A 27,489-nucleotide genomic window follows, 5' to 3' on the forward strand; every position below is an offset into this window, starting at 1 on the left:
TCTTTTACTGTTCATTGTGTGGTCTTAAAAACATAAGAATGCTTCTAGGGTGAGGTTGGCAGGGTTGGCATTGATTTATATTTTTATGTGAATAAATATACAAAATGTGTAATTGCATCATTACACATGCTTACAGGCCCACAGATAATTATGGCACAGACAGTTTTGGGTGCTAATCTTACTTCCAGCAAACTAACTCCCAGGAATTCTGATAAGATAATTTTTCAGTCTTGGTTGCATATAATGTTTATAAAAAAGAAAGTATAGTCCTCTCCATGCTTCCTGATGGGACAGAAATTGTTCCTTTTATTTTGATGCATTTAACACTTTTCCTACCATGAAAGAAGGGTGGGAAGTCAACTTTTAAATTATGTATTCAGTTTGATATTAAACTTGATGTTAATTTGGTGTGGTTTTTTAATTGAAATTCAATAAAAATTAATTGGAAAAGAATATTTCCTCCTGCCTCTTTACGATTAAAAAATTAAAACATAGTCACAGTACCCAAATTTCCAATCATTCATTCATGCATACAAACATATCATGTCAACTTTTTGCATAACTAATGAAAGGAAGAAACCACCACTTTATTTTTCTGAATGCAAGTGTTTATTAGAAACTCATCCATTTCATTCATAATTGCCTTTGCTTCTGCAGGGTTATGACTCGACTTCAGATGGCTCAGCAGTGCTTTTTCAATTAACTTCTGTGTGGCTGCCTAGAATTAACATACTGGCCTCCCACAGTAAACGGTATTACGGGCTTCTAATCTGTTCAGTAGGAAAGTTAAGCTTCACATTGTTCTTCAGCACAACTGCATGTTACGTGGGCTTCAACAGAGGAAACCAGGTCTTCTGATTTTGAAGCGAGGGTAACCAGATCAGTTGGCAAGGTTGCCCCTAGAAGAAACAAAAGGAAATAAGTAAAAAAACATGAAAAGGATTAAACTTTTGCAAAATGAATGGTGCTTCTTATGCCTACACCTGAAGGGTTAGCTGGAGCTCCCAGCTACAACTTTCAAAAGAAAAAACCTTCGCTCTAGAATTGCTATTTTCAAAAGGCACTGCCATTGAACCCTTGGGAGGGAAGAGAGCAGTATTGTCCCCCTGCATCCCCCATGTATAGTTTCACTCACTGATGTGCTTCATATGGGGCAAATTCATTTCAAATCATGTTTCCAGTACAGGCTACAATGCTAGACATTCTCCGTTGGACTTATATCTGAGTAAACTTCCTTAGAGATGCTGTTGATGCACTCTAGAGCAATTTTCATTATTATGACCATAGTGAATAAACTTTTATTAACGCAAGCCCATGTTTAACCAGTTATTAATATAAAAGCATATGTTATACACCAATCTGGCAATCCGTGAAAGGATAAAAAGCAAGTTTATTTACAGTGCTTACTGATGCCAGAGAGTTTCAGGTGCTTTAAACACGATACAAGCAAGAGCCTAATCTTTCACAGAAGCAAAAAACCATGAGCCTAGGCTTGCTGTTATAGCACTCTGAACTCCAATAAAATCAGGCTCCTTGCTGCTTCCTTCTTTGATCCCCCTAAAGGAAAGATGTTTTAAACCCTGGGGACATCCAGAAAGGTAGCAAAATGTCATTCTGCAAAATTAAAGCATGACTAGTGTAATTTTAGTGTGTAGTCCAAACCAGTAGACATTACATGGACTTACCAGCTGAGAGACAGTGGAAGCTAGAAGACACCTGAGTTGTTGTGGTGGGTCTGCACTTCTCCTTACAGCTCAACACGGGCAGAGTAGAAATACATTGCATATCTTCTTCTCCAATCCGGATTGGTTTCTCGAGTCTCCTAGTTGAGTGTTTCAGTTTGCAGGCTGCAACAGATAAAGTACAAACCTTTTAAGACGCTGATTTAAAAAAAACAAAAACTAAAAAAAGCCAGAGGTTCTACAGCATAATTCCATATTTAACAGTGATAAAGTCCAACAAAACAATGAACTGGGCTTCATAACCCAACAAGAAAAGCAACGTTTATAGAGTCACCATCTTGATGCTTGTCACTTAGCAGGTATATGGATTCGAGCAATTTAATTCAATGGTTGAAAGTTTCTATTCATTTTCCATGACTATCTGACTGGCAACCTTGGGCACCTGTGGACTCCCCACCACAGTTGCCTACCTCATTTATTGCTGCTGCTGTTGTTATCCTAGTGCTTTGAGCAATGATGTGCAGCTGGTTTTAGCCGCGTTTAAATTTTCCATCTCTGATCTGGCATTGCTCTGGGGCATTATGGGAAATTAAAATGGCAGCTAGACCCAACTGCCTGTTGCTGCCCTCCACTGCTGCAGCCAGGTTAAGTCCACCAAAGCTTACTGATGGAGGAAGGGCTAAATTCTGCATGATCCCTTCAAACCCAGACCTAGCTACCTTAGTCATAATTAAAACAAACTATCAGACTCTACCTACCTCCACCACATTCATCGGGGACCAGCCAGGACTGAGCAAAGCTCTCTAGATCTTTAGCTGAGTAGCCACTTGGTGTTCGTAATTTTTCTGCATTTCCGCCATATACTTCACAAAGACCACAGGTATATCCGATAGTGGGAGTAACAGTTACCTTTATGAAGAGAGGAAAAAAGAGGGGGGAAGTAGTTGGAATTGAGTTGACAATAAGAATTTGGCTCATCCTGCCAAAGCAAGCAGTGAAAATATAATACACAGCAAAGAGGAGCATGTTTCAAATTCAAAGTCTACTAGATCTTTACAGCTATGTGCCTCAGTCCAGCACCACACAGGGTCCTAATGGGGATTTCTCTACCCTCTCTGTGTTAATTCCATAACTGCATTAGTGACACATTCAGTAGCTAGAGGGAAATAATTCACTTTAAAGTTTAAAGTTATCTTGGAGACTGGAGAGACTTAAAACTGGCGTTGATGATTATAACTTCACACATCTGTTCTTCCAGCCACTGCTTATCAGAAAGGCACTGGGAACATCCCAGTTATGTTTTATTGATTCGAAGAGTCTGAGACTGTGAGCATTATCATTATTAGCTGAAGAGGGCAATATACTTTGAAGATCTGATAGGCAAGCACAGGTTTTGTTTTGCTGTTTGCAAATCGTTTTAAAACCTTGAAAGCATTAGCTGCAGAAGGAAAATACCTGAACATTACGTCCATTGTAGATCAGCTCGTGAATACCAAACAATGAAGAAAGTACAATTTCGTTATCTTTGCGGTCTGATTTAATGGTAAACTCTGTAAGTTAAAGAAAAGACAAACTGATGAATCCATTGAGAATTGGGTAAACATATAAAATAAAATATTCTTTGGATTAAGCTACTGATCCTGTTCAACTGAAAATTCCTGTTCATCAATGCCTCCGTTATTTATTTCAGTATAGTTTAAAGTGAGAGAGTATACATTATTATTCTGTTTTTTGTGCATGTTGATCTGTGTAAATACAACATCCTAGCCCTGAATTGCAGGAACAATAAACTCTCATCCAGTATTTATTTCATACTGGTGTTATACTGGTGTTTTATTTCTTTCTTTGCCTGCCACCTTGAGACAACAGATGACTTAACTTCTAAAAATACAATTACATACCTTCATGTCTGACTGGGAGACGTGCCATTGGTATTACAGAACCATCAATTTCTACTATGTTCTTTCCATTGCGATTCTTGAGGGTAATTTCACTTGTTAAAAAAAGGGGGGGGCAGAGAAGCAATTAATGAATTCTCTCTCAATGAGTTTCAATTACTTCCAATAAAATAGTTTATATTATGTTTTTCTCTTATCTAAGTACTATTATTAAAGGGACAAAATAATTGAATCCGCTACTGTGCATCCTTTCATGTTTTTTCTTTCCAGATATTAATTTCATCCAAACCCAATTCTAAGCTCATCAGATTCATTTAAAACTAAAGTTGCATTCTGCTAGCTACTGATTCTTAGTTAGAATATCACTCCCTGTCCTGTCCTGTGATTTGTCATTGTTTTAATTCTTGAAAAGCAAGTAAGCTTATTTGGGAAGCTAGAGAATTGTTTGTTTACAGTGTTAAGAGGAAAACATAGAGAACCAAGGGAGCAATAGATAAAAGGCTTGAACAGACTGCATATATTCCAGAAGTGTTAATACTGCCCAAATTAGCCACTTGGCACCTTCAAGTAAACATGTGAGATTCAGCTTTGGATTCCGTCACCAGCTGAAGCACATAAGGAGTGGGATTGGTAATGATATCAGTCTTGTAAAATGCTCTCCCTTTGAAGGCCCACCCAACCCCTACACTTCTTCTTTTGGAAGAAGAGTAGGGTTAAAATATTTTACAACAAACCGTTAAACATGCACTTTTTTCTTTTGGAAGCTAAAACTTTTCCTTTCACCCTGTGACTGGATTGGATTAGTGCAAAGATACTGTGGTTAAGAGTACTTACCTGCCAGCGATGGTTATCTTGAGTAGGATGTTGTTTGCATTATTAGATTCATATTTCATCAGCACCATAAACTTCTTCTCACAGGTACAGTCTTGTAACAAAGTCATGAAACAATCTGGAGGCAATCTTTTGTCAAAGTTTTGTCCAGTGAAGGTTGTGATCTTTTGACCATCGATTTTGCAGACACCTGATAACAGAGAAATAAATATGAGTAAGAGAGAGAGAGGGAAAAACATTTTTTAAATATTATGTACATCATGGAAGCAATCAATAACCAACATATTGGCCAAGGAGATAATGAGCTTGGAGAATAGCGTGGGCATTTTGTTAGGGTTGCCATATTTCAAAAATTCAGAGCTTTTTTTGGCCAAAGTTGTTCAGCTTTTTTGGCAAAATCACAAAAGAAAATTGATGTTTTTTCAGGAAAATCAGCAAAAACAACACTGCCAACATGGGTGGCCATACGTCCGGATTTTCCCATAAATGTTGCTGATTTCTGCCCTGAAACCCTACATTTTGTATATAATTTTAACAGAAAGATTTTGGTTTTTAATCGTTTGAACATCACCCAGGACAAATCTTGTTAAGTGATAGATTTGAATTAGCTGGCAGTGGACTGGGTTTTAAGTAAAAGGCCTCTGAAATAGGATTTAAAATTATGGAACTATGGTGAATATGCAAGAAGTCTTGGTACATTTTACCCCAGCTAAGAAATAAATACTGAGAAAACTGGATCTTGCAGCTTTCACTGTTTCTTTTCTGCATTCACAATAATCTGAGATAATTGTAAAGAAAAATACTTAGAGGCATTCAAAGAAACTGATTCGCTAAAAAAAATTATTATTATTTTGATGCTATGGGAATGGTTTAGCTACTGACCATTCTGACTAGCAAGTATCACTGAAGGAACATCCCAGAGTTTTGAAGGTTGGCTGGAGTCGCCGATGGGCAGTGAAAATGGAATCATGCAGTCTTCAGCATAGATGGTCACCTGGAAAGGAATAGGAAAACAAATTAGAAATTGGCTGTGTTGTCTTTCTCTTTGTTCTTCAAACAGGCACAAGGATGTGTTATTTTATTATTAATATTTATTAAATTATATACCGCCTCTCATCCGTAAATCTCAGGGCAGTTCACATGTCAAACCCTTACGTTGTTCGCACACAGTTCAGCAACATCCTTATACATGATTGATTTCTCACTTCATCCTCAAGTATTCCTTCCTCTTTGTATGATTGGTCAACTAAGATCATACTGGCCCAATAACTTGTATTGCATTGTATCTCAGAAGTTAATAGCTGAACAACTTTAAATGTACACTTTGGGGACAAATGGATATGTACTAAGTGCACACAGGAAGACTAGTATACAAGGCTTCCTCTTTACACATGACTGTAAAATCAATTCTGGGAACAACAACCAGAGGTCATCTTAAAATGGTCAAGAATTTCACCTCTGGTGACACATTATAAATGCCGCCAGCTATCCCTCTTAATTATGGTCCCAGATCGAAAAACAAAGGGTCATAAAAATGGTGGACATGTACACCCCTGAATTTCATTCGAAATAATACTTTCACACCTGTCACATCTCAAATAATGTCATCTGCAACTCACAGTGGGTGTCCTCATGATCACGGCGTAGCTTCTAGGATCAGTTAGAGCTATAACCAGTGTAACCTGTTGAGAGGGATTTCTTTGAACTTTGTATGAGTAGCCCATCATGTAAGCAGCTCCAGGAATCACTGTAGTTATTCTTTTTTAAAAAAGAAAAGAAAAGAAAATCTGTCTTAATTGGCTGTAGTAACATAAAAGGTGTGATTAGCAGTAATACTATGCATGGGGGTACATATATGAAGAAATAATTAACAGTAATAATGGCCGGGCAAAATAAGCAGAAATAAGAATGTAGTGGACATAAAATTTAGGTGTTATTTAAGAATAAAAAACTGAGAGGTGATGAATCTTGGCCATATAAGACTGTCTTAGACATGAAAAGAAGCTAAAACAACAACAACAACTATAGCAGTCTCATTCAAATAGCCTTCAGGACTAACATAAAACCATCATAGATGACCCACCACAAAGCAAATTCAGGCTTCAGGGCATGTTGATAAATTTAAAGAAGATTTAGGCAGCAAGGGATCCTGAAATTACAAGCCTGATTTACATTTGGTGCTGAGGATTGTGTTTTTGTTGTTCAAACGGTGGGCGGGGAGGACTTTCCCACAGAAATCTTCCAGAAATGTAGACTCTGGATTGTGACTGACTTGATGGGCAAGGATGATATTATCCCAGAATGCTGCACACCACACTAAACGAAATAAGTGTAAGGCAGGCCAAAGAGGTGAGGGACTGAATCTTTGTCACCCCTTCTCTTTGTTTGTCCTTTGCCAATGTACTCAGAGATAGCTGCCTGTCCTGAGATGGAAACTATGGCAACTACTTGGTTGAGCTTTCCAGGGAATGTCTTCATATCAACAGCAACTAGGAGGCTTGCTAGGGCTAAATGTCTCCCATTTTTTATTGCCAGAAAGACATAAAGGGATGATAAGTAGCAATTGTCCATAGCCCTGATTTGGCTTCTGCCCCAAAAGTGTCAGTTTGTGAAGAAAAGCTAACAGCTTTTTGAAGGCTGTTCCTCTTCAGCAGGTATTCACACCCTACTTTCTATGTCCCAGGCCTTCAAAAATAAAAAAGTATAATAATATTTATACCCCATTCATCTGGCTGGGTTTTCCCAGCCACTTTGGGCAGCTTCCAGCAACATGTCTGAGATGGGATTTAGATTAAAACCGGACATCTCCTTTTTGGCCACAGTAAACACACCCATATGCTTGGCTGCAATACACTTAGCAGGGATGTCATAAGTGAATCATTTGAAGATGCACAACTACTCACTGTTCCACAAAGTTCGTCACTACTGCAGGAAGCCTTTTGTGTTTAGCCTTGAACTGAACTGCTGGCCTTTTAGCAAACCAACCCGTCTCGACTTCTGCAGCGACCTGGTAGTCTTTGCAATCCCAGCCTGCTTCTAGAGTGGTCTAAGTAGCAGAGTACAGCACAATTTTGTTAAAAAGCAGCATTAGCATTTGGATTGAATGCTCTGTGAGGGGTCGACACGCTTTGAAGAGACTCACCCTGAGTTTGTGAGGGGTGACCATTATGCTTTCGAAGCAGACAACTGGCTTGCTTGGCCGTGTGATGTTTCTTATAGTCACTTTCAGCATGGAGGAGCCGTGGTAAACGTCGCCGACGATTCCGTATTGTCTCTTATTGCGAGTGAGGCATTTGACAGCAAAGGATGCTACTTTTTCCTGGGACCAAAAAAGAAGGAAAACAAAATTATTTAGATTGTTGGCCTAGTCAAAGAAATTACTCAGACCTATTAGTATCATCTACTAGACAGATGCCAGTGGCTCCAAAACCTCTAGATCGGATTACTGCAAACGCAGGGTTGCCTCTGAAGACGGTTAAGAAACTTCAGCTGGTGCTGGATTCAGTGGCCAGGTTGCTCACTGAGACAAGATGGTTTATTACACCGATTGTGGCCCAACTGCACTGGCTGCCAATTAGCAATTCTGGACCCAATTCAAAATGCTGGTTCTGACCTATAAAGCCTCAAACACCTCAGGACCACAATACCTCAAGGGCTGCCTCTCCCCATATAAACTGTCCCAGACTCTGCATTCATCATCTGAGGCCCTTCTATGTGTACCTCCTCCACGTAAGGTCTGGGAGGGCCTTCTCTGTAGTGGCTCCCCATTTGTGGAATACTCTCCTCTGAGAGGCTCGCCTGGCACCATTATTACATGCCCTTAGGCTTTCCTCTTTACCCAGGCCTTTGGCCATTAAATAATATATGGGTTGTTAAAGCTGGGGCGGGGGGGGGTGTTATTATGATTATTTTATGATTATACTGTTTATTGAGTTTTTATTATCGTGCCCTGTAAAATGTGTTCTTAATGTTGTACACTGCCGTGCCATCTTTCGATGAATGATGGTATATAATCGAATAAATAAAATGTTGGGGGGAGTCAATTGAGTCTCTTCTGAAACCTTTAGAAGGATGATTAAGTTATTTCTTTGGCCCTTTCAGAAATGGCTCATTGAGGTAGCCTCATCATAACAGATTTCTGTTCTGCTCTAGCCTACTCAGTCTAGATACTAATTTATTACTCGGGGTTTTTTTGTATTTTAATTTTAATCTAAGACATATTTTATCAAGAACTACTTTGATGTCCCTACTGAGTGAAAAGGCAATGAATACATCAAAAGATAATTAAGTATATAAAAACCCAAATAAGCTATAAGCGATTAATATATTTTCCAATTTATTCCAACTATGCCCAGCTTGTAAATTTCCTTCAGCCTTGCCATTTTCCAAAGGGATACTGACCGAAGAGCCTTTTGTGTATTCTTCATTGCTGGAGCTAGAGGAGCTGCTGGAGCTGGAGGAGGAGCTACTTTGCTGTTGTCTTCTCTAAAAAAATGAAAAGAAAAAGCATCGTCAAGATTTAAAGTTAGTCCCAGATTAAACAGTGATGAAGGCAGTTTTCTTTGCTGCGGCAACTGGCAGAGGGAAAGGTGGAGAGGCTAACGATAGGTGGAGACGGACATGCAGAGCGAACTCATTCTAGTCCCACCCCCATGCTCCCTGCTGTGTTCTAAAAGGGTGACATTGCAACTAAGAAGGATAAAGCTGGCAGTCAGGGCCTCCTCCTGTGCTGGATGCAAGTGAGGCAGTGTGGCAGGGCTCCATTCACCACAATGGACCAGCCTCTACAGTTTCCTTGTGGGTGTTAAACGCTGTGAAAGTATATAATTGTTATCTCCTGGTCTCCATCACGAAATTGTTTCGGAATATACCACCCTATGCATTTTAACAAAGATGGTGGGAGTGGGAGGGTGGGGGATGAGTATCATTAATGCTGAAAAAGTCACCAAGCACTCCTTCACCCAGAAGATTACACTATCACCTCACACGGGAAAGGGCAGGATTGCAACTGCAGTGTGATTTAAAAATACTAGTCTTAGCAATACTGAGAAATCAGCAATCCAGCAGGTTGAGAATTTCGTCATCTGGCTTTTGCAAGAAAATGGCGTGGACAATTTGGTAGAAATGGTGCAATGGGAGTAGAAAGGTGGTGTTATGAATTGGGGGAACCCCCCCAAAAAAAACCCTAGAAATTGTGGTTTTGATTATTTGGAGTATTAAAGGGAAGATTTGAGGTCAGCGGAAAACTACAGACTAATATTTATTTCCAAGCCAGGGCCTCACCTGGGATAGAGGCATTAACATGACAAGGGGGGTTGATGGCCCATCTGAGAGCCTGTGCTTGGGTTGCCATGGTGATGAGGTATGAGTTTGAGGTGACAGGAAAAGAGAGTCTTGAGCAAGTTATGCCGGGAAATAAAAGGCAGAGAAAAGACATGGCATCCCTGTTGGGCAGGCTGGCTGAAGGCTGGCAGGGAGAGATGCTTTGGACTCCAGGGCTGCACTGCTGTGGGGGACAAAGCCCCTCTTGAAACGACGATGCTTTAAGTTCTGTACTCCCTCCATGCAGACAGGAGATGTAAATAGGTGAATAAACCACATTTCTTAAAGCTACAACAGTCTCCGCCGTGTCTCAGTTCTCCACAGGAAAGCAGACCCTGGGTGAGTGCCTGGACAATAATCTTGCTGCCACTCAGCAGAAAGTGGGGATGGCACCCAACTTTTTGCAACAATTTTTTTTTAAAAAAACTGTATTGCTGCTAGTACAAACGCTCTAGTGGTGCACTTCTGACACCCCTTTCTTTCTGTGTGTGCAATCTGCCTTCTATGTCACCCCATAAATAAAAACGAACAAAAAAACAAAAATCTTACCTGCTGTTTCACTGACAGGAAAGAATATTGAAGAAGTTTGGAATGCCTTCCCTGAGAAAAGAAAAAAGTTTAAGAGTTTTCAAGAAAAGGGATTGCTTTTTTCAATGGCACCAAAACAGAATAACAAAACTTAAAAAAAATAACATGACAGATTTAACCCCATGAACAATGTTGGTTTTTAAAAATTCAACAGTGGGGGCTTCTGAGGATCAACCTCTTGGAAATATTGTCAGAGAAAGTGAATATTCATTAACATAATTAGCAAAATCCAAGCCTTTTCTGTTGGCATATTAGCTAGAAACAGCCAGCCCTGCTTGTTTTGTCACCTGAGGCAGAGCCTGTCGGCACCTTCACCCCTGTTGCCACCACAGAAAAGTCACCTCAAGCATCATTAAGCTTCACCAAAGTCTCCTTTCAATCTTTGTGACATCTCAGGAGACTTTGGCGGATTTGGGGGTGACTTGGGAACAGTCTATATGAGACCTCTCCCATGTGGCTCGGCCTCAGAGTAAGAACAGTGGCTGCTTGGTCTGGCGTGCCAGTTGCTGCCTGCCCTAGCCAGACATGCTGGCGTCCATGAAGCAGTGCTGCTTGCTTTCTCTTTCCTTTCAAATGTGGTGGCTACGGCTGTATTCCAACCACACTCATGCATTCGACTGAGAGCAGTGACAAAATAGTTACCTTTTCCCGGGAAATGTCAGAGCTTTCACTGCTGCTGCTGCTGCTACTGCTGTCGCTGCTGTCGCTGCTGCTGTCACTGCTGTCGCTGCTGCTGTCACTGCTGTCACTGCTGCTGCTGCTACTGCTGCTGTCACTGCTGTCACTGCTGTCACTGCTGCTGCTGTCACTGCTGTCACTGCTGTCACTGCTGCTGCTGCTGCTGCTGTCACTGCTGCTGTCACTGCTGTCACTGCTGCTGCTGTCACTGCTGTCACTGCTGCTGCTGCTGCTGTCACTGCTGTCACTGCTGTCACTGCTGCTGCTACTGCTGCTGCTACTGTCACTGCTGTCACTGCTGCTGCTGTCGCTGCTGCTGCTGTCACTGCTGCCACTGCTGCTGCTGCTGCTGCTGCTGGAAGAACTGTCTCTGGACTTTCTCTGTGGAGAATACTTGGTTTTACGGGGATGTTTATCTTTGATGTCACTGTTGCTGCTATCGCTGCTGCTGCTGCTGCTGTCGCTGCTGCTGGTGTCGCTGCTGTCACTGCTGCTGCTGCCACTGCTGCTGCTATCACTGCTGCTGCTGCTGTCACTGCTGCTGTCACTGCTGCTGCTGCTGCTGCTACTGCTGCTCTTTTTGCTGGGCCATTTTTTAGTAGAACCGGGTGGTGGAGATGGGAAACGATCCGATTTTCTGTAATGCTCATCATCGTGGCCTTTGGCATCCCTTGCATCCTTCTGCGTTTTGTCTCCACGCTGCAGCATGATTCAGAGGAAAGCAAAGCAACACCTCGGTTAAATATATATACATCATGACATCATTCACTTGCTTTCCTTAACAAGGGGCAAATAATAATTGCTGTTCAACTGGCTGTATTTGTTATAACACATGCATAGCTATGTTAGTCGCTGCAGAGAAGAGGAGGTGGGCAAAACAGAGGTGCTCATTTGTTCAGAAATACATTTCATCTCCAGCACCTCCTACCCCATGATTCTTATGTGGACGGCTTCGACCCTTTAAAATGGCGCAGTCCCAATATAGCCCCCCTCTATAGATTGTTCCACAGAAATATTTAGTTTGGACAGTAGAAGTGACACCTTAAGATCAAGTGTCGTTTACGTACCTTTGCTGCTTCAGAAGCTCTCACATCCCTTTTCGTCCTCAGTGCTCCAGAGCCTAGTTGGAACTCGCCTTGAATCTTCTCCAGAGGAACAGCTGTATAGATTAGAAAGCGTGCATAAATGTTAGAAGCGGAAGGCAACCTTGTGGGTGCTTACAAACAGAATGTCTTGGTCATATGATAATACCTGGTACATAGAGAAGCTCCACTTGATGTTCTTCACACAGGTAGTGCAACCAAGAAGTCACTTTGGGCATGTCTTTTGTTTTCTTGATGGTCTTCAAACACAACTGAGTCATACACCAAGGCACCCATATGCAAGTGGGCTTATATTTGTAGGAATCACTTGATTGCTGAATTGAACAGAGGCTTGTCAGTATTTAGAAATATATCCCAGCACATACTCCAAAACCAGAAATGGGCACCATACAATAATAATTTTAAAAAACCCAACCCTGTGGAATCTGGGGGGGGGGGTGTTCTAGGAGGGCTCTGGAAACATTTGATTATTATTATATTACTATTATTATTATTCCTATAAGCCCATCTCATGAGTGTGCGTAGTACCTTTTATAAAATATCACCTGTGGATATAAGTTATGGGAAAGAAAAGCATTTCTTCTTCTCAGAACTATGGCTTTGATCCATAATTAAATTGATTAATTAATGAGTTAAAAGTCATACGATGACTTAAGATTTCTCTGCTCAGGTGACACCTTTAGCCTTTAGCTAATAATTTACATCTTTACCATGGCACATTAACTTTTGCAAAAGGCATGTCTGTATTAGTTGTAAACTTAGCATGGAGCCACCATCATTTGACTTTTACCTGTGAATATCCACAGTGTCCAAGCACTTTCAAGAAAGAATCTAATTTTGCTAAATACACAAGGACAATTTCCCCCAGATTTCTAAACAATGCTAACTAAATAAAAGGAGAGTTATAGAAGAAGAAAAAGACGACATATCTGTGGTTCAGATCAGCTAAATACAAGGACAGGGTATAATGGCATTTACCGCAGAACACATCTGCATGCACACACACACACACACAATTTACCTTAATGTTGCCTTTTTCTGAGTCGAAATCTCCATCCAAAATATCGATTTCAGGTCTTTCTGGAAGTACTGAAGCCTTCTTCTCAGAATGTATGTATCTTGCAACAGTATGTGCCTCATGGCTGTGTGGATATGCAATGAAAACTTTTCAACATGCAAATATGAAGCCGTGCATATCAAAAAAGAACTCATTTGTGCTAGGAACACAGCAAGAGGAGAGAGACTAGCTGAGAAGTAAGAGGCTGACTCTGAAGATACAGGATGCCGGGGCTCAATTTTGGATTCTTGACATTGTTAAAAGATGGTTTGGGCTGCACGACTGGGGCACATTTCTGTCTGAAACCTTGAATTGCTAGTCATAGGAAATGACACTGGGCAAGTTAAGCTTATGGCCTGACCCAATTTAGGGCAACTTCATATATTCATACTAATCCTCCCTCAAAATGGAGAATTATATCGCAAAACAGGATTTTGGGGAAGCCAATAACAGAGAATGATATAAGCCTTGATTTTGCGTCTGGCTCTCAGTGGCGTAGCGTGGGGGGTGCAGGGGGGGCCGGCCGCACCAGGCGCAACATATGGGGTTAGGGTTAGGGGGCACAAATCCACAGGTTATGAGGCACAAATCCACGGGTTAGGGGGCACAAATTACATGCCTTGCCCCGGGTGCTGACAACCCATGCTACGCCACTGCTGGCTCTTACCTAAAAATCTCCTATGGTCAAGTTGTATGTATCCTTACTTATGTGGAAAAATGATAAAATAGCCACTCTACCTTGCCATTGCCAACTCAAACTGATCATCACGGGGTGGGGCAATGTCAAATTTGAAGTTCTTGTTTCTGATGTCCACTGTGGCATTCATGTTGAGTACGCCTTGTGTACGGATCTGGGCTCTCATTTCCAAACCATGTTGCATGTCGTATGTGTTCACTCCCCAGAAAATCATTCCATAGCCCTGGAGGCTAAAAGGCAGTGAGAATGAGAACATTTTAGTAGGCTGGAATAATCTGTCCATTTCGTTTCTCTCGTTTCCTTATTTTTCCAATCTAACAATGTTCATTTACTTACGCAAGTTTGCTGTCAACTTGAAGGTGGATATTGGCTTCTCTGAGATCACCATGAGATAACTCTGTCCTTGCTAGAGAGATAAAAGGAAGACAAAAAATGCTCAAAACAAAGACAAACATCTGTGAAGTTTCTCTTAACCATTTACTAGTGAACCATTTACATTAGTAAATATAGGGCTCTTAAAGATATTTGCTAATGATTTGGTATATCAAAGAAATAGGCCATCAACTGATGAAACATTGTGGAGAAAAACAGAGTGCCTTCTGCTTACAACTCAGGCAGGGATGTTAGTGTACTCTGGTGCTATTAACTAAGTTGTCATGAGCATGGCAGATGATGCTTCAATGCAGCAAAAGACAGACCTTTGTTGTGCTCTCATTACACCTTAGTAAATAGGAAGTAACTTCATTGAAATTAGGCTAGTGTGAAATGCAGTAGATCACATCCACACACCTTAGATTTAAAGCACGTTTATACCAGTTCAACAGCCATGGTTTCCCCCAGAGGATCACAGTAACTGCAATTTGCCCCTCACAGAGGCACAATTCCCAGAACACTTCTGAAATGACACTTCCGATTATTTTCTGGGGGAAGCAAAGTAATTAAGCCTGCTCCCTAAAACCTGGGTCTCAGATCAGTCATGCTCTGTGATTTTCTCCAACGTATGTGATTTCCAACAAACCATTGTGAAATTTGATTATCTCCAAGCTTACCCTTTAATAAACCATGTGCCATGATGATGCTATTGGCTCTTGCTTGGAATGGCAGACCAATAACTGTTGGAACCACATACTGAACATCTAGCATCACAGCTTTCATAATATGTTGGTTGATGTTTTTAAGGCTTTCGATAACCTTATGCAGCATGGGCAGCTGATCTTGTCTTTGCTGCTGCATGTTCTATAGGGCAAAGATACAATAGGTTAAAAGACAAGGAGACAAAGCTGATAAATATGTTGAGGGTGGGGGACACAAACTTCCATACCTTCATAAATGCCTGCATTTCTTCAGTGGTCATAAAGATCAATTCTTGGTCAAACATTTTGACAGAGGCAGATATCACAGGAATCTCACGAGGGAACTCCTTGAATCCCGGCAGCTGAAAATCAAGCCCATGAGGGTTATTCAATACTGAGTTTATTCAAGTAAATTTAAGGAAATAAAGAGCAACAGAAATGGTTTTGCTATTTAATTCTGCAGCCCTCAGTACACTCCCATTGCAAATGCTCACAGCTTTCCTTGATTTCACAATGCCCTCAGAAACAGCTCCATTTATTTAGCTGGGAATGGGTTATCAGGTTATTCACTGCAGCTTTTGCCACGCTGTGGATCTCCATTCGAAGTGGAGAAATGTGGCACCAAATCGAGTGGTTCACTAGTGTAACCACCCTGACAAGGACCTCCTCCATCATTCCCCTATGGCGAATACACTGAGAATCTGGAAATATGCATACTTTTGCTTCAGTGTCCCTTATCTTCTGATATGCAGGGTATTTATCGAATTGGTGTGTGTTCCTCCAGAAGAGTTCCTTGAGGCCCTGAGTTCTCACTCTAACCTTTAAAAAAAAACAAAAAACAGAGGAAAAGTTTTGAGAGCAGTTTGCTAACGTTCAGCACCTATGTAGCAACATGGTAAGATAGAAAACAAACCTCTCAAGCGTCCCCACCTCCCAACCCCTAGAAATGAACTGAATAAAATGTAACACAAACCTCTAGAGGCCGAATAGTTGAACCTGCAAAGTTTACTTCTGTTTTCCAGATTATAGTCGAAGGGAGCATTGTTTGGGGGCTTTCAATCATAAACCATTTCATGAGGAATCCCGCTCTGTGTTTGCCTGCGGTGGAAAAAGCAACAACAATGGGCCATTGCTGTATTATTAATCCTTATGAATCAAAATGGGATCCCTTGGCTACTAATGCTTGGAAAGATTTTCCCTGGCAGAAGCTTGCAACCATCCATAGTTTTTTTATTTGTGAAATTCAACAGGATGTTACTGCTGCCAACACAACAGAATATTTGAAATTTCAGTTTCAAATATTTGGTTTATTTCTACTTTTAGTTAAGTATTTTTATTTATTTGCTTGATTTTTTTGGGGGGGGGGGAGGAACCTGCCACCCCCTGCTACGCCCATGTCCAACATAGTGTGTTAAAGGGTCTTTAAAATCATTGAGCCCTTTGGAATAGATGCTTTCTGTTCCAAAGTGCTAAGGTGCGGGTTGTGATATCCAAAAGATGGTGGCTCGTTTGGATAAAAGCCGGGAAATGAACCATTGTCTGCTACTTACTGCTGAAGCCACTGACAAATAAAACTTTGCTCTGATGGAGGGGTCTGGGGTTCAGAAGTTTAAGAGCCATACTGCATGCAGAAGACCTAAATAAAACAGGTTTGAAATTAGCAGCAAGTAACAGCAAAAGTCTCTACATGCATGTTTGCTTTTTTGTTTGTCTACTTAATGCATTCATGTTCTGCCCTTTGCGCAACAAATCCCAAGGTGGTCTTCAATGAGAATTTGATGATTAAAATACTATGAAAACACATATAAAAATGAAAGCACTTCCCAAATTACAGTGAATTGGATCCAGATTTAGTTATGCTTAGAGCAAACCTGCTGCAATAAATCTTACTAACTTGAGTCCCACTGAAATGTTACCAGTTTAGCAGTAGGACCAGAACTAACTCTAATGAATAACAGCAACAGATTTATTGCATGAAAGGTGATCTGACTGTAGATCGACTTACAGGCTGTAGTACAGTGGGATCCTGACATTTGACCAAGCTTTCATGTGAGAGTAGGCAAAATTGACCAATTGCAAATTGTTCTCTTTGAGCAATACATTGGCAATAGCTGTCACTGTTGGGATGGCAGGGTTGGTTTCGAAGAGGCCAATGCAAGCCATCATTCGGATGGTCACATTATATGAAGGGTCTGCAAAGATCTGGAGGAGAATGCCTTGGACCTACAGAAAGAGAAACACACCATGTGGGGGATCAACTAATAATATTTACCTGGCAGCAGTTGAGTGCATTGGAGGGATGAATCAAAATCTCAAATTTAAATGGATCTGCCTTGGGGATCAACTCACAGACAGGAAAACAATGTATGGGAGAGTTTTAAATAGCTTTGAGAAAGGGGTTGTTGCTGCTGCTGCTGCTGTTTTAAAAAGATCTTTATCAGATGTGACTGTAAGTTTGCAGTCCATTGACAGCGGTAAATCTCAGTCGCTTCATAATGCCAAATACTTTGCAATCAATATATCGAGGTGACTTTCCTTTGCTCTTCTTACCTTTGTAGGTTCCTGTTTGCCAATTCGCGCCATAGTCTGAACAGCAGCTGCTTGAATGTATTCTGCATATCTGTTGGAATCAATCACGGTTTTCACTAGCTTCAGGCTGGCTGGCTGAGCTGCATTGCCGATGGCTTTCAGAGCCAGAATAATTTTGTTTTCATTGTGTTCCCTGGTTGCATCAGTTAGGAAGTCATGCAGAGGCTGCAGACAAATGAGATGAACACTTTTAAATTCCATTCAGAACTCCATAAATGTTGTACATGTCACTATCCTCGCTCAATGAGGAAAAGATGAAGAGTGAGATTGAGAAGGACCATAGATTACTGGAACCGCCTATAAGTGTCTCTATGGTTTCAGAATATGTTAAGTGCTGATTGCAAAAGTATAGGAACGTGGCACTGATGGCACTGAAAAGACTTTAGGGGCCCAACAGTCCATTCACACAAAGAAAACTAAAAAAAAAAAGGCAAGAACTATTTGTTGACAAGCTAACCCAAGATCCCAAATGTTTCACAAGCACACAACTGGCCTTCTTGAAAGGCACAGGGCAAAATTCACTCAAGGAAAACTATACATCATTGTGTGGGAAGCTAAACAAGTCCCTGTGCGGAGCAGGTACGTTTTGGCTATGGTGGGATTTCAAAATTAATAGTTTAAGGTGTGTAATTCTCCCTTCTCTCTGGGAAAGGCATTCTTCTTTTGATTGGGGGGGGGGGGAAATAACTTGGAACAAGGACCATATACCTCAAGCAATTTGCTGGAGCAGGAGCGAGAATGAACACATTGTTTGTAGACGGTGGTACCATATCCCAGGTAGAAAATCTTCACAAGCCAAACTGATCCGGTATTCTTTATTTTGGGGAGCATTTTCTGTGGGTGAAAGAAAGATTTCCAATGAACCAGAATTTGAAGGAAGCTTCTTGTTACTTTGTGATAATTTTTTCTCCTGTAGATTTTATAACTAATGTGATTTCCTATGTAACACATTTTTCATTCTGATACACTCAATTATAATTTTACATGTACTTACGATTAGCACGTCAGCAATTTCTTCAGCTTTATCTACGTTAGGCTTGACAGAGTGTAAGGCTAGGGAAATTGTCCAGTACAATTCCAAATCGTGCAGTTCATCTTTGACAACTTTTTCTTTGAGGAATGTCAGTGATTCTATAGTGCCAACAGAGGCGACTCCAATCAGGAAGGCATTCCTGCAGTGAGCAGAAAAAGAACATTCTGAAAATTTCATTCTTCACTACGGAGCAAACACGGACTGGTTCAGAGTCCATCCACCCTTGTGGACAACAGGATCTAGAATCAATCTAGATTGAAAGAAGCATGCTGATGATGAGCATGAATGATTCAGGATAGGCGATGGGGGAAACCTATGTTTTGGTGCTAGTGTGTTTGCAACCTATGATGCTGCTGTGTCTTATGTGCTAGTCAGCCAACGTACCTGGCGTTAGGTTTGTTCGAAAACTTATTGTAGAGAAGGTGCAAATTTTCCAGATTCAAATAACGGAGCAGCTGGCTAAGCTGTAAGTACTTTTGGGCATTGTCTCCACGGATGTCTTGTGGGAAACGGTCAAGCTCAACCAATAGCTCTTCAATCTGTAACAAGAAGGAAACAGTAACTAGAATATATTCACTGTGATGGAGAAAAGCACACTGCTCTCTTATCGGCTTTATGAACCATAGAACTATTCCATACGCCAACACATTCCCTACCTGTTGCTTAACGTCTCCAGTTCTGACAAGCATTTGGGGAAGAACCTCTGGGAACTCGTAATGAATGTTTACATTCCGAAGCTGAACCTGCGGCAGTTGGGCATGTTCATTTGTCACCTCAGTCAGTGTGAGCCTTAGCCTGGAAGGGAAGAGAAAACCACAGGTACCATTCAGGGGTAAGTGATTTGTGCTCTTGCTCATCCGGGCAGTTTCTAGATCGGCCCAGGGAAAATTAGGAGGAGGACAACTGGGAGATATGGGGAAGCTGATGGAAATGTAGCCAAGACTGAGTCAGAATTGTATCTCTAGTGGATGACGGGGAAATATTTGATTGGATTGTTTCTGCTTGCAGGCCTGACTTCCATTCCATGTGCTCATACAACAAACTTCTGTTGCTAATTTACACTCTGTGCAATGCCTCATTTACTCCTGAATGGAAGTCTGATGTATTAAAGTCTGTGGGGATACTGAAATCAAGAGAACGTAGACCACACAAATGACACCTGTCCCCATGTAACGGCAAGCATTTGATTTCGCACCCCAAACCTTTTTTTGTTTTTCCCTTTGCCATTTGTAGTTTGCCATATACTCAACAGCCTTAATTTGTCTCTTTCCTCCAAATGAATGGCAGGAAACGCGTCATGCTATGTTAAATGTTTCACCAGCTTCCTCATTTCAGTTGGAATTATCTCTCCCTCTCCTCTCCTGCTCAGTGTTCTGGGGATTCTCCTGATACAGGAAGGCATGAGAAGGGCATGGGGTGAGGAACAGAGGTAGGGGGGAACCCATTGCCTAGGTGGAAGTCCTTACACAGGGCTTATGCTGTTAGGACTCATTAGGTTTATTGTCTCCAGGCCCAGGACTTTAAAACTAATATTTCATTGGTGTAAAGCAGTTAAGTGGACATGCACAGCCTTTACCTACAGACAGATAACAGCAGCGATTATTTGGGAGGATTTTCTTTATTTTATTTTTATTTTGCAATGCTGCAAATGCTTTTAGTAGCAACCCAGTTGCTACTAAGACCGACTCTTGCATAGCCTAGCTGGAACCATGGCTCACTTGCAGACTCTTTAAAAAGTTATCATTTAAGCTGTGGCTACTTACGTAGCTTTCATAACTCCGGCACCCTCAGCTCCACTGAATGGAGAAAGCTGGTAGACTTGTTCGGCATCGACTTGCATGATCTGAGCGTCAGCTCCAGAGGGATTATATTTCAGTTTGAAGGTGAAAGCTTCAGTCCCTTGAATCATTCTGTTTTGCTATAGAACAGAAGGAAGCGCCTCTAGTTAGCTTGGCTTTCAGGCGGACGTTACCCTCGCTTGTAAGCAAATCACGTTCCAACATTCTTACCAGCAGGCAGTTGGGGTTACGGTGGATGAAGAACGTTCCAATGCTGCGCTCCATTTTGTTCCTGCAGTTGTTTGAGTCTTTGGTCTTAGAAATGAGGACTGTGCTGCTCCTCCTGTCATCTCGGAAGACGTATCTTGTGTGGCACTCACCTCCAATTCCATCCTGCAAGGATAGATTTAGTCACTCTGTAGAATGGCACATGATAAACTCCAGGGGGTTTTATTGTTTTTATTTTTTAAATGAGAGGAAGGAGGCATGCAAAGGAATTTGTGGAGTGTGTCCCAGGACACTGGAACTAATGTTAGGCATGTACAATTTCCGCAGCTGAGTGTTTCATAGAATCATAGAATTGTAGAGTTTAAAGGGACCACAAGGGTCCTTTGGTCCAAATTCCTGCAATACAGGAATCTCAGCTAAAGCATCCATGACAGATAATGAGCCATGAATGGCAGGATGCACATCCATGACAGCATTCATTTAGTGGCTTCTTAAGGGGCTGGACTTGAGGGCAAAGATCCAGGGCCCCACACAATGGAATGATCAGGAAGGCTGGCTTACCACATTATGAAATAAGTGAATTAATACACTTTAATACACTTTACCGTCTAAATAGACCCCCGCCCTGGTTAGACTATTAAGTCTCCAGAGAATAAGATTACCTAACTGCATGACTTATCTCATTTATTCTGTTTTTAAACACCACATGTTATTTATTTATTGATATTTTAGACAGCCAGATAGAAGTAGGCCTTGCTGTTATTTGAGTAAGCCCCAAACACTGACATAGGCCTGTGGATTTCATGGTGAGGGAAACCCAAACTGTGGGAGTCAAACCCTACCACCTGAAATCCCTGGGAACTTGCTGAAACTCAGTTCCAGCACCTCTCAGGTAGGCACCAGTGCCATTACAAGAGAACAAGGGAGGTGTTTGTGATGAGTTCTGGCATCTCTTTTTCTAGAAAAATAGCACTGTCCAGGGAACCTCAATTGCAAATTCAATTACTCAATGAGAAAGTATCTAACTGAATAGCATTTCTAATTATCTAGGTGGAAATGGGAAATTTGGTGGCTTGGAGTGAGATGGGAAAGGGGTGGCATCACACATTTTGCTTCCTGAGGTGAACAAAATGTTGCCTCCCTCCTCCTACAACATATAGGTGCTGATCAGGTTGGCTTGTTTCAGCACTGGTGACAAGAGGACGAGTGTCCACCTGAGGCCTGCAGGCTAACTTAAGGGGCAGAGGGCAGGCCGTGTGATCCACACAGCTCCACCCTCCGAGGCCTTGCTACTGCTCCCCACCCGCAGCAACTGTTGCCTGAGGCAGCTGCCTCACTCTGCCAAATGGTAGGGCCAGACAGAAAAGCAGAAAACTGCATTCCGGGGAAAAGAAAACAGTGGGGAAAGTAAAAAAAAGTGAGATAGTTCAGTACTGAGGTAAACTAAAGCTGCTCAAAAAGACGAGTCCAAATGCATATTAAATGTACATGGAGAAAACAAACCTCTTGTAGCTCATACTCTTTCTGGTTTTTAATTGACATGGAAAATCCGTTCAGGAAGCCTCTGACAAGATTCACACAAGGCAGAGGTGGGTCTCTTGGCACACGGATGTTCTGAACCTTGCCATTGACGTAGCCAAACAGGAAAGAATATTTGGTGCAGGCAATAAGTGATTCAGGTTGCCTGGGGGGTGCTGCAAATGGAGGCTCTCCCGGAAAGATTCCGACAGCATCTTCAACTTTCAGAGATACGATCTGAGGACAAAGATGAGAGAGAGTAAACAAATTGCTTTTCATTTTGTTTCTGAAACGAAGAACAGTGTCTCAATCCAACTGAAGCGAAGCACCTGTAAATCCAACTGACTTCAGCGGGAGAGATAAACAGTGCCATCTAATACACGTCTACCCAGAAGTAAGCTCTACTGAAGTGTGTGCAGATTGCAGGGCAACAATTATTAGTTTCGGCTGCATCGTGCCCTTTCATGTTATACCAAATAACGTGTTTTAAATACAAACAGGATGCCCTAAAAATGATTATACTATCTTTCCTTTTTTGCATTAGAACTATATACTTTTGCATATAATATCTTCAATATATTCAAGCAATAAACATATTGTTCTTACTATTATTACATTTCTATCCCACTTTTGCTCAGAGGAGCTCAAGGTGGTCTACACAGTTGTTCTCCTCACAACTACCCTGTGAGGTAGATTAGGCTAAGGGACTGTGGCTGATCTGAGTTCACCCCGTGAGCATCACACAGTCACCTAACTCCTAGTCTAACACTTGAGCTACTGCACCATGTTGGTGTAGTAATCTAAATAAAGAGCTAACTTAATTCCCCCTTCTTTCCTTGTAACTAAACTGGCTCCCCAGTTATTAGTTATATAATGTAGTAGAGATAAAGCAAACATGTGCATAGGAACTCTTTTATGAACTATAGCCCCAGAAACAATATTCTGTGAAAACTATTTTTTTAAAAAAGTTGTGTTGTCAAAGAGTGAAATGAAAGCCAACTTAGCTTTCACCTTTGCAATCCATGGGTGATTTTAGTCCCATGTGAACATTTAGTCAATATGATTTGCTGCCCTTTCATGACTCCCCAAAACAGCTGCCTCTCTCTCTCTTCTGCCCAATACTAGGGCTGGTCTAGTTTCACCTCTTCATTTCACCTCTCCTCATTCCTCTGATCGCTCCTTTCTCTGGGCCACCACAATAGAAATTTGAGGAAATCCAAGTTTGAAAAAAATTTAAAATGTTGCTGTTGGTAAATAGCTGCTTCACTTTTTCATGTTTAATCTTTAACTTAAGGTTAATTTAAAGCTCAGCATACATTTACTTTAAGGTTCATAAAGAACGTCACCTACCCTCTCCCCTCCCACCGATTATATTTTGGATACACATTTGATTTTAGGATTGCATGATGGGTGGAGAGCACTGGAGTTTACAGTGAAAGCTAGATGGCACCTCCTTGCTTGCAATGCATCAGGAATTCTAGAGGGGATGCTCTGCAGTCTGATGGCTATTTAAAGGGACTGCATAATGATGACGCTTACCTTGAGCATATTCTCCTGATCGCCTCCATAGATATCTAGCCCTCCAGTCAGTCTCACAACAGATCTTCCCATCTCGTATCCTTGCACTGTGGTGACAACGTCGGCGACATACTTGTAGTGGTAGCGTTTCCCATGTTCAAAGCGTGGCTCTAGAAAAAATAAGAGAGAAAACTATTTACACCTGCTGTATTCCATATATGCACACCCAGTAGGGTGTCAAGATTTAATCAGCTTAATCTATGTTGTGATTAGTTTAACACTTTAATGGATTAATTGCAGGGTGATGTTTCGCTCTCAGGGCTACAATTTAAAATTTTGCCCTGCAATAGGAAACAGGCAAGAAAATGTTTCGTTTAAGCATGAGTGCTGCTTTCGCTTACTACTGTTGCTTTATACTTCCTTCAGCATCTTGAAAATGTCTCCAATCCTGAGCTTTGGGTGAGATGTGGATGCATTTAAATGTCATTAAATGATTAATCTAAGATGTTCAACGTTTAGATAGGACTTGAGCGTTCAAAGCGCTTTAGGTCGTTTATTTTGTAATACTGATTTGGTCAGTATTATTATCCTCATATTGCAGATTGATTCATGGCTGAGGAGCAAATAGGGTGGTGCGCCTAAGGATATACACTGGGAATTTTCAAATTTGTAGCTCAGCTGCACAGTGCAATCCTATGGCTATCTACTCAGAAATATGTAAATTCTCTTGAGTGCAATGGAGCTTACTTCCATTGGTAGGTGTGTATAATAGCAGGGGTGATGCTGGGCTTCAATACACGTCAATGGGCAAGATAATGAGCCTGTGGTCTAAGAAGATCTGTAGGGCCACAGTTTCCCCACCTATAGGACTGAAACTGTTGGCAATATACCAGCTCAACTAATTCCCCCCTCGGGTAGCCAACTGCCCTAAAAGTCATGTTAATCAGTGTTATGACATGTTATAGATAGACTTACTGATTTCGACAGTCTCAGTCCCTGGGGAAAGAAATTGGATAGGTTACAAATTGTGTATAACAGTAGACCATAACCATTTCACTGTGAAATATACAAGTGGGTCCAGAAACAAAATGTTTTGGTGTATCCTCATGTTCTAATAGGAGGGTTCCTGTCTAAGAATCTCGTCAGCCAGCCATGCCCTTCTTTGCCTCACTCCATTCCATTCGCTCTCTAGTTTCCCCACCACCACCTCAAATGGCAGCCAACATTCCATAGCTATTCCAATCCTGATGGGGCTCCTTTAAGGCATGTGTTTTTGTTTGTTTGTTTGTTTTAAAGAATTTGTATTTCTGGAAACCTCAGGGGTTCACCAAACACACTTAATCCCACCCTCTTGTTTCTCTGTTGCCCCATTTTGGTTCCTATTCTGTCACCACACTGGCTGCAGTAACTGATTATCAGTTAAAGAAATTCATGAATTAAAAACATTTCGTATTGTGAATCAATAGTGCGGGGCACTCTATAGTGTTCACATAATGATCTTGCTGCCATCTTTACAACAACTGTCTAAGGCTGGCCTGCACAATTGTCCCTATATTCCAGATGGAGACACACCCGAGTTTGGGGGGGTGGGGGTGGGAATTAAACTGGAGATTTTCAGTTAGTTTAAATTCCTCTCAGACTTACCAGGTTCTTGCGTCTGGCCCTCTGAGGGAAAGAAATCAGATAGGTTAATGTGAGCATAACTGCACAAACATACAAGCACAAGAAGAGTCTGCTGGGTTAGGTCATTGTCCCATTTACTCCAGCATCCTGTTCTCACAGTAGCAAACCAAATGCCTGAGGGAAACTTGCAAGCAAGACCCAAGCACAAGAGCAGCACTCTCCCCTCCTGTGATTTCTAGCAACTGGTATTCAGAAGCATACAACTGCAAATCGTGGAGGCAGAGCATAGCCATTATGGCTAGCAGTTGCCAATAACCCTCTCTTCCATGAAAGTTTTTAATCCTGTTTTAAAGCCATCAAGACTGGTGGCGATTGGCACCTCCGGTGGGAGTGAGTTCCAGAGGTTAACTACTGTATGTGCTGTGTGAATAATTTCTTCTACTCTGTCTTGAATCTTCCAGCATTCAGTTTCAGTAAAGTACAACATTTTTATCTATCATCTATCTATCTATCTATCTATCTATCTATCTATCTATCTATCTATCTATCTATCATCTATCATCTATCTATCTAATCTATCTATCATCTATCTATCTATCTATCTATCTATCTATCTATCTATCTATCTATCATCTATCTATCTATTTATCATGTATGCAGTTCATTATCAGAACTCCTGTTCAGGATTCCAGCCAGCCAGCTATGCACTTTTTCAGGTTGCTGCAGACCATATCCCCTCTCTCCTGGTTTTCCAGGTTTATTTTATTTTCCAACTGACACTCAATATTCTCTGGCATCTGAGCATGCAGTTTGGAGATTTCTTCCCCACACACACACACACACACTTTAAAACACTTTAAAATACCTCTGGGTTTTCCTGAGCATGCTGATAACACTCTCACACACAATGCTTTCCCTGAGCATTGCCCTGTTTCAGCTCCATTTCTTTTGGCACCTACCATCTGAGTTTGCTATTAGAGCGGCTTAGCTAAAGTGTATGCTGGAAAATGCATTCATTACTGGAAAAGCTTTTTGCTGCTCAAATCTATATCCACAAAGGTTCATTTACACCCATTGTGTTTCATAAATGTATTGCCACTAGAACTGCATGCAACAATCGGATTAATTACTCAGTGATGATCACACTAAAACTTCACTTGATTAATAAGGAGAGAAGTTTTAATTAGCAGAGCTGTGATTTATGTATTTGTGAGCCTCTTTGGGCTTTAGTATAACACTGCAATAGGAAACGAAATTTCCTTTGAACAGTGAGTTGTTGCTTCTGCTTATTAATTCATAAATTACTTCATACTTCCTTCAGTATCTTTAAAACGTACTCATATTGAGCTTTGGGTGAGATGTAAGTGCATTTAAAAATCATTAATGAATGAATTAATAAAGCTTAGAATTTAGACAGCCCTCTATAATTTTCAAGCTCTTCTCATAATTTAATTTTGTAATTCTTACAACAAGCCTGCAAGGTAGGTCATAATTATTGTTCCCCATATTTCAGGGCTGAGGCTCAGAAAGATTTAAGCATTTTGGGTCACTTAACAATACTTAAACAAGGAACTTCAAGATTTTGCAGTTCAGACACTACGCTACACAAACTCAACTAATCTCTCCCCACTCTAACCTTAGTGGTTGACTATCATAAATGCAACTTCAACAAAGGTACTATGGTGATTTTAAAATAAGGTTAGAATACTGATGAACTTACTGTATGGAATCTTCTGGCACGCTAGAAGAGAGAAAGTGAATAAGTCACAATGTGAGTACTGACAGCAGAAAATAACCTTCTTCCTTTTTTGCTAAACTCTACAGAGTTCTGCAAAAGGATAATAGTAAAAGCAATTGCTGACTTACCCACAAGGGCGAACAGGAGGGCTAGGACTATTCCCCTCATGGTGAAGGCGAATGATAGCCCTCAGCCACAGTGGGCTTTTTATAGGGAGATCAGCAGCATCACGTGATCCATACTGATCAAGATTTTGCTGAGCGTGCAGATGTTTATCTCTCTCAGCAAACTTTTCTTTTGGCAATCGCTGATTTTTTTAAAAAATAATAATTTTGGGGGTGTAGATTTCCTCATGTCCAGCAGTCATCTTAGGCATCACTTTGACCTGGTCATTCTAACCTAACATATGATGCAATGGTTTACCTACTGACAAATACGGATAAGTTATTTTGAACCTTGCACCTACCATTGTATAGTCAAACATCTGGTTAACCACTGTGAGAGCAGAATGCCATACTTTCCAACATTTCTCTGA

General features: G+C 41.2%; 1 protein-coding gene across 1 annotated transcript; it reads right to left on the reverse strand.

Annotated features, from left to right (window-relative positions):
- Positions 1–634: 634 nt before the first annotated feature.
- On the reverse strand, positions 635–27,122 carry LOC309372193 (vitellogenin-2-like; the record flags this gene model as incomplete). The annotated part of the gene is made up of 37 exons (XM_081915490.1): positions 635–899; positions 1,686–1,847; positions 2,441–2,591; positions 3,138–3,232; positions 3,584–3,675; positions 4,415–4,601; positions 5,294–5,405; positions 6,031–6,169; positions 7,315–7,457; positions 7,554–7,730; positions 8,813–8,896; positions 10,283–10,333; positions 10,964–11,698; positions 12,067–12,158; positions 12,251–12,416; positions 13,124–13,244; positions 13,898–14,086; positions 14,193–14,262; positions 14,906–15,092; positions 15,178–15,291; positions 15,647–15,748; positions 15,903–16,027; positions 16,480–16,565; positions 16,935–17,152; positions 17,480–17,683; positions 18,227–18,352; positions 18,513–18,690; positions 18,936–19,090; positions 19,208–19,346; positions 20,315–20,469; positions 20,561–20,722; positions 22,061–22,312; positions 23,615–23,763; positions 24,569–24,589; positions 25,238–25,258; positions 26,937–26,957; positions 27,083–27,122. The coding sequence occupies 37 exons, from the start codon at positions 27,120–27,122 to the stop codon at positions 787–789; spliced, it is 5,334 nt and encodes a 1,777-aa protein (XP_081771616.1). The 3' UTR covers positions 635–786.
- Positions 27,123–27,489: the final 367 nt, after the last annotated feature.

The sequence above is a fragment of the Podarcis melisellensis genome (assembly GCF_964234715.1).
Source record: "Podarcis melisellensis genome assembly, chromosome: 6".
Lineage (NCBI taxonomy): Eukaryota > Metazoa > Chordata > Lepidosauria > Squamata > Lacertidae > Podarcis > Podarcis melisellensis.